Source organism: Corvus moneduloides, chromosome 2, assembly GCF_009650955.1.
Source record: "Corvus moneduloides isolate bCorMon1 chromosome 2, bCorMon1.pri, whole genome shotgun sequence".
Taxonomy (NCBI): Eukaryota; Metazoa; Chordata; class Aves; order Passeriformes; family Corvidae; genus Corvus; species Corvus moneduloides.
Window position 1 is genome coordinate 109,536,946 of NC_045477.1, and position 12,840 is coordinate 109,549,785.

General features: G+C 42.3%; 1 protein-coding gene across 1 annotated transcript in view; it reads left to right on the forward strand.

Moving 5' to 3' along the window:
* The window catches only part of PHEX (phosphate regulating endopeptidase homolog X-linked), a 99,290-nt gene extending 95,956 nt beyond the window's left edge, over window positions 1–3,334 (forward strand). Inside the window, exon 22 of the mRNA XM_032100815.1 lies at window positions 2,116–3,334. Within this exon, the coding sequence (XP_031956706.1) occupies window positions 2,116–2,218 (103 nt within the window). The 3' untranslated portion in view covers window positions 2,219–3,334. The remainder of the gene's footprint in view (window positions 1–2,115) is intronic.
* The last annotated feature ends 9,506 nt before the right edge of the window (window positions 3,335–12,840 follow it).

Here is a 12,840-nt window from a genome sequence, read left to right on the forward strand (position 1 = left end):
AATATACAGGGAACTCTAGGGATAGAGTATTTATTAGGAAAACTCCTGAAGGCATCAAGCTATGAAAGAAAATTTCAGAGACGTTTCGATTAATTTGAGATCTAGAAAATAAAGACAAAACTTTTTCTTAGTTTTTGAGTGAGATACTGAGAACTGGCTTCTGTTTTGAAACTGAAGAACTGGTGCTTGTCTTCTCTTGCAAATCATATCAGCTGGGCTAACAAATTATATTATCTATTTCTCCCAACTGGATTTCATTTATGTCCCAAGACCATTATGAGCATAACTGCAATACAGCTAGCTCCCACGCTGACAGCTCTTTCTGTCCAAAAAGCTCAAACAGCCCTTTTAAAAGTAATCATAAAAGGTAACAATAAAAACTATAGAAATGAGCAACACATCTTGAACACAGGTGTGTGCATCTGAATGTTTCACACCAGGTTCTCTTCACAGTCAAAAAGGAAATGGCATTTTAGAACTAAATATATATAAAAATAATCTTTCAGCAGGTAATAAATTTAAATTACTTAGACTCTGCAAATATATCTTTCTATTGATTACCAAGGGAGGCCAGGGTGACCTGCTTAGGGAAAGGTGTCTCTACTGTAATTCAGTGGGATGAAATCCAGACAGCCCACTCTGATTTTAGTTAATGTGTGGCAGTATCAAACCATGGGTAGAAAAGTGGCATGCATGCATACATAAAGATCTTTTCATTGGATAAATTCTGGGTTTATTTCTTTTTAATTGGCAGATTTTCAGTATTAGCATGTGTCTTTGCTATTTTTGAATGCCAATTTCAGATTGAAATCCCTGGCATGGCAGGCAGAACTCCCACCAACATCAGCAGCAGTTCTGCATGACCAGCTCTCGCTGTTCCAGTCCCTGAATATGTATCTGCAGCTTTTTTACAGTAAAGCTGTATTTCTTATTTGCAGCCTAACCTCATTTGGTAATCCTCCCTACAAAACTGACCTTTAGACATTTTTGTGCCAGATGACTGCAAATTTTCTTACAGAAAGTCTAATCAATGTAATAAGAACGTTTTCTACCATGCTGAGCTACACTGAGAAGCTGATTGTCTGCAATATAGAAAAATGCCTCCTCACAGCATAACAAAGGAAAGGTATACAATTAATATCACAGTAGATACTTTCCTGCTCGTAACTCAGGAAACTTTGTAACACCATTGCAAGTTTCGGGTTAGCAAATTACAAGATGATTAAAAGCATAGGAAAAAGCAGCAAACAACAAAGTCACAATCTAGCAGAGGTAAAATAATAGTTTCTGACCACATCACATAATGCAGACATGAAAGCAGGAGCCAAGGATGACTGCATGCAAAGAGCAAGCTCTTCCCCTATGCCTGAAGGGGCCAGTCTGGGATGGAGACACATAGTCCAGCTTGGGTCAGGCAGGGATGTGCTGCTCTTTCAGTATCCCACCACCTGTGGTAGAAGCAAGAGGGCTTGGGAGCTGGTCAGGGCAGAAGGCTCAGAAAATATATTTCCAAAATATCAGATGAGTTGAGGTGCTCATAGGTGCAAGGCTGAGCTGCCCAACAAGAGTCTCTAATTGCCCCCTGAGACTGCAAAGTCCCAGGGACTCAGTGGGTGGGTGTGGGTGTGTGTAGGTGTGGGTGGACAGAGCGTGCTGTTACGAGAATTGAGAGCCACATGAAACCACTGCCAGCACAACCCCACTGCCAGCACAACCCCGGTGTGTGCTTACATCCCCTGCCTGCTGCCCTGCAGCTGTCTGGCAGGGCTGGAAGAAGGATTCCACTGAGCACAGCTACTGCTTATCTCCCACCTCTGCTGCCAAGGGTCACATTAGAAAATTGTTCTAAAGGGCACGATATCACAAAATGCATTTGTTTTTCATCACATTTCTAGCAAAGCAAGATGCTTCTCAAAGCATGAAACAAAATAAGATTTTCTTCATATTAACTGGGAGCCCTTCTTCTGTACCTTTCGGTTTTATTTGTGAAAAAATTACGTGAAAGCCTGAAAATTCAGCCTGAAGTGAAAACACTGAAACACTTGCAGACCTGTAGTGTTTGACAGAAGGCAACCTGCATGTCCATCACTTTTCTCATCACTTTTCTCTTTGCAGAGTAATCGGAGCCATGAGCAACTTTGAAGAGTTCCGTAAAGCTTTCCATTGCCCGGCGAACACGACGATGAACCGCGGGGCAGAGTCCTGCCGGCTCTGGTAGCTGTCCCTTGCAGCTCTTCTCTTGGGAGGAGTCTGCAATGTGAACTGCTCAAGCCCATTGCTACAGTGTCAGAGTAACAGTCTGGAATCTGGAGAGGTGTTACTTCAAATGCATCTTTGTGATCCATGCTGATATCTGTACGGATCTAATCACTCCCTATGTAGAGACTAGGAACATTCCAAACAGAAGAGCTTTTCTTTAAGGATAATAATAAAAAGTAACTCCTTTTAACCATAAAACTACTCCGGTTCATCTGCAGTTGCATTGCTGTTGATGGATAACTGCCATTATCAATTCTAATTCCTGATTTATAGTTGAGCTAGAGGTAAATGCTAAAATCCAGTTTTAATCTATTGCTCTGCAGGGGTTCTATGCAGAATGTTCCCACACAAAATTTATTCTTTCTGGATGAAGAAATTCATGAGCCCTGCTATAAAGCCAGCTCTGATCTGCTGTGTGATACTGCATTTTCATAACTTAAGCTGTCACAGCCCAGCATGCCATAAATGATGTGGCATGATGTAAAGACACAAGACTTTATATAAATTCAGTTTAATATGTCAGATTAGTGCCTCTGGTTTTGGAACAGTTTCAAGCTGAGAAAGTACCTCATGGTATCCATCTGTAGGACTAAAACATAAAGGATACTTGTCAGATTGTGGCCTCTTCTAATTTTAGAACATCTTATGATATGGTGAATGGTGAAATGTATGTATGGTGAAAATCAGAGGCTCTCAGAGGGGATTCCCAGCACCACTATTCTCATAAATATTGCAGCATTTATTCTGGTTTACACTGTAGGCAGTTTTTTCCCAGGGGATGGTTTTTACCTTGGGCTGAAGATAGCTTCATCTGCATTTATTTTTTTAAGCCAGAAATACTATACCAGATTTAAATGATGGATTTTATAGTGTCTGGGTCTTACAGGGTATTGCAAGTAGTGTGCATGTTTGCCCTCATGTTCTGGATGGGGCAGAATGACTTGTGATTTTAAGGAAAGAGTATGTGACAGAAAAACAGAGTACCAGCATCATTTGACTTGTCTGGATAAAAAGAGCAATTTAGGAGTAGAGGACTTAAAAACACACTAAAAATACAGACCAGTTGAGTTTTCAATTTGATTTTTAAGAATATTAATGAAAAGTTTTTATTTCAGCAGAAAGATTTTAACACATAACTATTACTGGGAGAGGTCAGATGGGGAGGTGGGGGAGGATGCACACACAGCTCTTTTTTTCCTAACAGAAAGGTACCTATATAAGTGGCATATATTTATACCTTGTGCATTATTTCATTTTTACACGGTGTAATTATTTCAAAAGGAGTTTCTTTAGACTGATTTAATTCCCGCAAATCAATATTGGTCTCTGTGTGTATATACTTATATATATATATATATATATATATACAAAATATATTTTTTTTATATGCTTAAATTTTATCAGTACAGAAATGTTAGTAAGACAAACTTTTTTACAATGATTGGTCACATACTGTTGGATAAGAACTTGGTTGGACAGTCACATCCAGAGGGTCATGGTCAATGGCTCAGGGTCTCAATGGACATCAGTCACAAGTGGTGCCCCTCAGGGGTCCTTACTGCCACCAGTGTCATTTAATATCTTCATTAATGACAGATTAAGGGATCAAGTGCACCCTCAGCAAGTTTGCAGATAACACCAAGCTGAGTGGTGTGGTTGCCACACCTGTAGGATGGGATGGCATCCAAGGGGACCTGGACAAGCTCAAGAAGTGGCCCATGGGAATCTCATGAGGTTAACGAGACCAAGTGCAAGCAGCTGCACCCAGGTATGGGCAGCTCCTGGTATCAACAAAAGCTGGGGATGAACAGATCAAGAATAGCCCTGCCCAGAAGGACTTGGGGGTGCTGGTGGGTGAGAGGCTGGACATGACCCAGCAACAGGCATTTGCAGCCCAGAAAACCAACAGTGTCCTGGGCTGCATCCAGAGCAGTGTGGGCAGCAGGTCAAGGGAAGGGGGAGGAGGCCACCAAGACGATGAGAGGGATTGGCCACCCTTCCTATGAGGAAAGGTTGAGAGACTTGGGATTGGTCAGCCTGGAGAATAGGAGGCTTCGGTGTGACCTAATTTCAGCCTTCAGTACATGAAGGGAGTCTACAAGAAAGATGGAGAGGGACTTTTTAAAAGGACATGTAGGGACAGGAGAAGGGGGAATGGCTTTAAATTGAAAGTAGTTTTGGATTAGACAGCAGGAGGAAGTTCTTTACTGTGAGGGTGCTGAGGTGCTGGAAGAGGTTGCCCAGGGAAGTTGTGGATGCCTCATCCCTGGAAGTGTTCAGAGCCATGTTGGATGTGGCTCTGAGCAACCTGGTAGAAGTGCAAGGAGGTGTCCCTGCCCATGGCAGGGGGTTGGAATTAGATGAACTTTAAGGCCCCTTACAACCCAAATCATTCTATGATTGTCCAACAATCATGGTGGAGGAAGGTTTATTGAAGCTAAGTAACTGAAGCAAATTGGGTTATTTTCCTACGTGTCTTTAGAAAGAAGGGGGACAGAATGGAAGCATAATTTATGGGAAAGACAGGATCTCAAACTACCTTCCAGAGTGAAGGAAGCAGACATTCCTGTCCTCAAGGCTCTGTTGCCACTTTTCAGAAACAAAATATTGTGATTTGGGACCAGAACATTCTTTTATCAATTTTTTCCTTGAAAAAGTCAAAGTCTTCTTAAGAAGAAAGCATTTTTCCGTCCTTCATGCCAACTCACTTCCTGAGTTCCATGGATTGAAGTTTATCATTTGAATTGCTACTACTAGATTTTTTTCCTGGAGGTACTTTTCACATAAATTGTGATGGCAGGATTTTCATAGAACTTTTCCTCAAACAAGCAGGTATGGGTCTTCAGCAAAGGGATACTGTTTGCCTGCTAATGAGAAAGTTCCTTAATTGAGTACTGTACTGACTTCATTACTGTGTTCATATGAGCACTGACATGACTTGATGTTGGCTGCTTTGGATCAACTGCACAAAGTTCAGGGTTGACATCCTGGTCCCATTAAAGATAGTACCAATATGGTTGTTGTCCTCACAAAAGTCAGGACATCCATTCAAGCACTTACCTGAATTTTCTAAATTACTGGACTATGCAAAGATGGTTTCACAACAGTCAACTTTGGGTTTTCTAATTTTATCTCCCAAATCAGAAATGCATTTGCAAGAATTCCTCTCTTGTGGTTATTTTCCAGTGGGACAGATTCTGTCATTCTGTGATTTATGAAGTTGTTTCTCCATACTGGATGGCAATTTTTTCTAAAATCTCTGATGTTTCTTGCCTTAAATGTCACTCTTCCTGCTCCTTGCTAGGTTCACATCTTTCATGTTTAATACCAGGGATTTTTGAACTGTGGTGTGCATATTCCCAACGGCACAGGAAACACTCCAAACTCTTTCATCCTCACTAGGCCATCGCCTGCAGCAGGCAGGGGGCAGGTTCTGGGCTGGGGGATAGTAGGGAGATGGGTGTTTTGGGATCAATGCACTAGGAGAGAGGAAGAGAGGGTATGACCAGATTTTGTACCCTGATTTTGGCAGTTGAGAGAGCACCCACACAGTGCCAGGAAAGCCAGAAGTCCTTACTGCTGACTGGTACATTCATCAGTAGTATCCCAGTTCAGGAAAACCTTGCTGTTGACTCAGGTTCTCAGTGTCTGAGGTTTAGGTCTTGCCTGTGTCCACACAAGGACCCTGGTCTGCCTCACCTGCTGCTTTTTACCACAAACCAAAGAGTTGATCATGCAATTTACAGTTCACTTTGAATAAGCTACTTAGGTACCATATGGAAAGCAAAGCAGAAGGTAATTGAACAACTTCTTAAAACTTTTATCATCAAAGACAGTCAAGACATCAGTGATGGTTTATGAGGGCTCTTCCCATTGCCTCTGTTTTATCAGACCACCTGGCTGTGTTTTGGTTTTGTATTGTGCCTCCTGGGTCTATACCAGCAGTGCCTTCCTGCGTTGCCCTCAGGTTCACTTATTTTGTCTATGCAAACAAATCCTTCACCACATATACCCTTTTCCCAGAGCTTTAAAATTGTTATTTTACTTAATTGTCAGTAATGTTGTGAAATGTTTCTTCCTTTTAGCTCAGTAATCTACTTCTTTTTCAGTGACCAGGAGGGGAAGGGTCACCTACGAATTAAACATTTTTACCTTTGTAAATCTGAAGAGGTATTTTTCTACTGTGTAGACATAAAGAAACAGCCTCTACTCCTGTCCCATACCTCCTTCTTCAGGTCCTAGAAATATGGAAACCTAGTCTAGTCTAGTCTCATCTAGTCTAGTCTTCCTTTTTTTTGATTAAGCCTGAAATGCTAAAACACCAGCTTGTATACTGACAGTATTTCTGCTGATCATATTGTGGAAGACTTAGCTCTCTGAAAAGGCAGCTGTGCTATTCACCTGTGTAAACTGCTTAGGTACATAAGTGATGTCCAAGCTGGGTCTGGACACTGAAGGACCAAAAAACTGAGCTGCATTGTAAAACTCTGCCTCGTACCCTGTGCAGGGGGACTTCACTATTCTTTAGGTAGGAACGCTATCATGTCACTAATTGGTTGAATTATTTATCAAATAATCAGGTGAGTTTGCATATAACTTTTCATTGAGTATTATTGAATTACAGGCTTGGAAGTATATCTCATAACAATGTTTTATATATATGTATCTGTCAGTGAAATGTTAAAAGCCTGACAACTCAAGAGGCAGAACTATAGTGATTTAAGAGGTCTTTTGTGTTTAAGTCTTTTAAATCTGGTTTTTATTTACTGGTCAGTCTACTGTACATTTGAATTTTTCTACTTGCATAGTACATTGATTGACTGTTAAAGACAATTGGTGTTAGCCAATAAAGCCAAAGTGATGAAGAATTTTCCTATGCTTGCAGTATGGCAAAATCTGCTTGGCTTGGCACTGTCCAACTCTAGAGAATTACTTTTATAATATAGAAGTATAAGGGTTAGTATAAGGCTTAATAAGATTTAATAAAGAGCACAATGATGTGGCCCCAGGTTCTCAAGACTACTTTTACTGCTTGACAGGCTAGGGAGGACCTCCTCTCTCAGAGAGTTGTGTAGGCATCGTCAGCCAGAGTTTAGGCTCCACTTGCCCTCATTACCGTGCTGGAGGCAATTAAAATGAAATCTGATGAACTACTGGGGATGAGGGCTGGATGCTGTAAAAACTGCAGAAGGGCAGGCGGCAGAGCTGTCCCAACCAAAAGCCACTGGAGCACAAAAAAGAGTGAGAAAAGATCCGCCTGCCTGTCAGCCTCCCTCTTCTCCTCTTCCCCAAGTCCATGCCTGTCTCAGCCCACTCTTTGCTTTTCAATTGCTTTTAAGCATTTTCCAGAAGAGTTTTTTATAGGATAGTCCTTGTGCCATGCTTGAGTTTGTTCTTCAGCTCAGCACACAATGTACTTCATGAGCTTGATCGAGCACTTGTTCCAGGGCTGTTTGGGCACAGGGACTGTGCCGGGGCCTTGTACATCACCACCGGGCTTTTCTGGGCTAAGTGCTCCATTTCATGGGCTCAGCCCTGACCAAGTTTCCTGACACTGCTTGGGTGGCCACAAGCAGTGGCACTGGCCCACTTCAAGGCAGTGCCAAGCCTGTGAGCATCGAGCAATTTCCCCTGGTGGGGACAATGGGTGATGTTGGTCTTGGTGCATATTTTGGATGATGCTCTGTGGTGACGCAGCCCCTTGCAGGCCATAGCTCTGTGCAGGCCACTCTCCACACAGCTCTCGGGTTTGGGGTGGCAGGGTGTCTTCAAAATCCTGCCTCAGTTCTGCCTCCTACTTTACAGTGCAGCCTTACAACATTTCTAAGGGCAAAAGCAAAGGTTTCTGTGCAGGAAGATGGATTAACAAAGCAAAGGTTGGGGTCAGAGCATGAAACCAGCCTCAGCACAAGGGAAATGTTTTGCTTAATTCTCATGGGCTTATCAGCACCTTGGAAAGATGTTTCAACAATGTCTACAGAGCACCCTGAGGAATTCAGGGTTTAACTGCTGCAGTGAGAGCCTGCTTCACTAATCAGACAATTTAATCCCATTTAAAGTGTAATATATATTAATAAAAAAGAAAAGAAATTAAAGATACCCGAGGGATTCCTCAGCACAGCATTATACTTTATTAAATATAACATCAAAGTTGGAAGTTACTGAGAATCAAGATAATGTGTTACACTAAGTTGTGATCAAAGAAAGAGATATAATGATACAATTTTAATAATCCACAAGCACCAAAGCTGAAACACTTTTATGTATGAGGTTAGACACATACACAGATGCATTAACTGTGGTTGTGAACTGAGATGCACATTATAATACATGTCTCTAAACACTTTATCACATCCATATTTACTGTCCAAACTGTAAACAAAGCTTGGGAAAAGGCTTCAAAGGGGATTTTAAACTTTTTCTACCACAAAGTGTATTTAACATACAGGTGCTGCTGCAAGCAATGACCAGTTAGGTCGTTTTATATGGATAGTCCTCTTCTGAAATGTGAGTAGCAGACATTTAAGTATAGAAATATGAAAAATTATGGTGTTACAACCTCTTTGACACTAAGAGAATATTTGGGTAAAACCAGGAAAAAAAATTACCTTCTCAAAAACAACAATTTGGGAAACACAAATATGTGAATTTATGCCATGATATGCAATAAGAAATAAAAAACTATTGTAGGATATGAAGTTGCCAAACTGGGTCAGGGGAATGCTTTACAACTTGACAGATTATTTCTTCTGGGAGAAAAACCTGAGTGCACGAGACCTGTCTGCCTTTGTAACTTCCTGGGGCACGTGTGTGTTACAGCCCAGTCCTTTGGGGGGGGTCACAGAGCCATGTCTTCTCAGAGTACACCCCAATCAACCCTGGGGCTTAAGGAGCTATTTGCTTTCTCTTGGGTGTCTAGAGCACCCAAAAAGGCTGTGTTTGCAATTCTGCCACTGAGTTCTACTTTTATACATCTTTTTTTTCTTTTCAGCAAAGCACACATACCATATGAATCAGCCACTCTCCATATCATGGCATTTTAAATGAATAAAATGGTGCTTTTATAGGTCTGTGCTGGGAAACAATGCAGTGATGCTGCATCTCAAAAACATCTGTGTGTTTTGTGGAATAGGGCTGCTCTTCATCACACAACATGTGTGCTTTCATGTCATTCTGCTAGAATGGGCCTTCAGTGGTTTGCACTGAAGAGAGCAAAATACAGAGTGATGTCTGAATAGGATGACAGAGAAATTAGAAACTCTTTAGAGTTGTAAATCAGTAATAGATTTTACAAAACATTAGTACCAGTACTGCTATAAATGAATTTATATATATGGGCACAATGCAGGAAGTCTGTAAGTCTGTGCTATGTGAGTGTATATAAAAATGTCAGAAATATGAATTATTTTTTAAAAAATTGAGTCTCAGGGTAAAAACTCTGACCTCAGTGAGTTCATTGAGTGATTAATGTCTGTGGGGCCAGCATTTTACTCCATCTGGATAACAGCACATAAAGTTTGCTGATTTAAAACTATTTGGGACACACAGTTTCTTCTAGAAGAAAGAAATTTCTAGCCTCTGGTATTTTCAGAATCTGCCCTGTCCTCAGTCATTTGCATAGGACTGACTCTGTTTGCTCTTGTTTATCAGATACTCAATTTTCATATTTTTAAACATTTCAAGAGTGATTTTATCACTGTTTCAGAATTGCAAAGTAGCTTTTTCAACTTGCCCTTTCCAGATATGGTTCTATTAATCATTAAAATAAATTTGATATGTTCTATCGAACTAAGTGTAGCCTTATTTATGACACTGAGGTCATAAATATTTTTGTCTCTGTAAATGTTTTTTGTCTCTCCTAAATGTCTTCATGATAAGGCAGAAAAGTTTTGTGTTACTGGAGTGCCAGGGGAAGCTGTTGGTGCCCATGGCAAGGTCGATGCTGTTGGGCTGCAGGGTGCCTGGGGAGGATACGGGTGGTTCACCACTCGCACATAAAGCTGCTCAGCAAGAAGAAAGTCTGTGCTTGGCTGTGTACCTTCCATTAAATTAAATTTTGCCTAGCAAAACAAAGAAATCTATTGTACTGACCAAGAAATTACAGTACATTTCTTGGACAAGTCAAAAAGGTGAGAAGACTCAAGCCACCATGCTAACTGAGGCCAGTAATAAAAGCACTTGCATCTTGCTTGTGCAAATTCCAGCAGTGTTACAGCCCTGCAGAACTGCCTCTGCCTGCAGCTGTGTCTTTGCCTCTGTTTTGGGATGACTCAAATTGCTCGCTGGGCTGAGCAAGGAACAAAACTTACCACTATGGGGAGTGCAGCACAGAGGGAGGGCTTGGCAGGAAACAGGGCACCCCTATGCTTCCCAGAGAGGAATCATAGAATCCCTTAGGCTGCAAAAGATGGTTAAGCTACACTGCCAAGTCCACCACTAAACCGTGTTGCTAAATGCTACATCCACAGGTCTTTTAAATACCTCCAGTGATGGTGACTCAACCACTTCCCTGGTTCCACCACCAGTTCCCACTTTAGCAGTGGGTACAATGCACCTCTTCACGGTGTCACGCACAGCTCCGCTCAGTTAAACATCCTGCCTCCTTAGGGAAGCCTGCCTGTGGAAAACCTAATGGAATAGGGAGCAGGAAAGCACTTGGCTTGGAGAGGTCTATAGAAGCACTGGGCACACTGTGGTTTGCACAAGCACTGAGACAGTGGCAGGAGGACTGGTGTGCCACCTCCCCAGCTGCCAGGGCTCATGCATTCATGCAGGGCTCCTGCCAGGGCTCTTGCACTACCCTCGCTCCCGTGCACAGGTGCAGACCCCCATGTGTGCTGTGTGTACACACGGTGAGTGCATGTGTGTGCTGTGCTCTGCACACCAGCTTCTCCTTATTCCTGCTGCCTCCTACAGCCAGGCAAATCACCACCAAGCAGGAGTGGGAAGCAAGCAGGGTGCCCCCTTCCCAAGCCACCCCAGATGAGCTAATTCCCTGGAAAGTATAGCTTGCAGCAGCAGCATGTGGAAGCACTACCTCATCCCAGCCTTCGACAGTGGAAAGGTGTCAGGTCATTTTAGAGACAAGATGGGAACATTCCTCCTCCTAACCTGGGTAGAAGTAAAATATCATGGTCTGACTTCAGCTTAATAATTATTTCAGCTCTTCAGAGTATGATAGAAGGGCAAAATATGGAATCTTCCTTTAGTGAACAATTTCATTCTTTCAGCTGGGTTTTCTATTGTTCTGCCTCAGTTCAGTGACAGCCAGCAGCTCAAACCTGCTTGCACATTAGTCCTTGCACGAACAACATGTGTTGAGGCAATCACTGTGGCTGTATTCAGCATGCTTATTCAGCTTTGTTTTAATAAATACAGTAATAGACTTTCAGAGGCAATGAAGGAAAAAGAATAATTTGGAAACAAAGCTGTTGAAAAGAATACAACGCACATGAAGTAGAGAAGAATGCGATTTTGGAAGTCTGTGCAGCTGTTTTATTTCTTTAGAGGATTTTAATCAACCTGATTACACAGGGAAGCAAAGGAATTTTAAAAACAGTATGGTGATAATCGGTAGAGAAAACAAAGGGGTGTTTTCCCTTTCTCACATCCCTCACTTTTGTTTTCTCCCTTTCATGTGATTTTACAAGTAAAAGTATCATATTAGCTCATTTTAATTAAAAAAGTATCCATGCTAGGGTTTTGCTAGAGAAGCAATTTCAGTCTTTGTCCACTATATCATTTAATCAAAGATATCTTAAACGCTTTCAAGATTGCTGTAGCTGCACCAATCCAACTGCCATCAGTATAATGGCTTTCCCAGGGGATTGGAAAAAAACCTATAATTGGACATGAGCCCATCCTTTCAAGTGGGATTAGCTGCTCTGCTGCAGTCTTCCCCTAAATTTCAGGGTCTGCTGTTCTTCTCTTGTTCCTTCCGTACTTACTGCTGCAAAGCAACCCTCCAGTGCCATCTTTAGAGCTGAGCTATACAGGCACAGCCAAGGAAAGGAGTGTGGAGCTGCACTCCTGCAAAAGGCCGCCTTTCTGCATCACTGGGAGCAATTGGTGTCTGGTTAAAAGTGGGGGTGACGCTACACCATTCTGTACAAAAGAGAAGTGTATGTGTGTGTATGTGTATGTATTGGGACTTTGGGAATTTGGGAATTTGGGAATTTGGGACTTGTCACTCCTAAAGGCTTTTGGATGGATTTTTCCAACAGCCTCTTCCTACCTACACCCTCTCCCCAGTGGTGTGCATATCAGAGCCCTTAAGCAAAGCACCAGCAGCATTTTCCCTGCCCCAGCAGCCATATCCCACCTGGAGGCCTGAGGCTTGGCTGCTCTCTTATCCTGCAGCCCTGCTGTGTGCTGACCCTGCAGCACAGCCGACTCACACAGCCCTTCCTGCAAGCCCCCTGCAAGCAGGGCCTTTCACCACGGTGCAGACACAGAGTGGCTTCCCCATGGTGCACCAGAGGATCAAAGGGCCCTCAGGCACACCCCTGTGAGCAAAGGATCACAGAAATCTTGAAAAATGTGGGACTTCACATGCTGCCTTGCTCTCTGCCTGCTTTTATA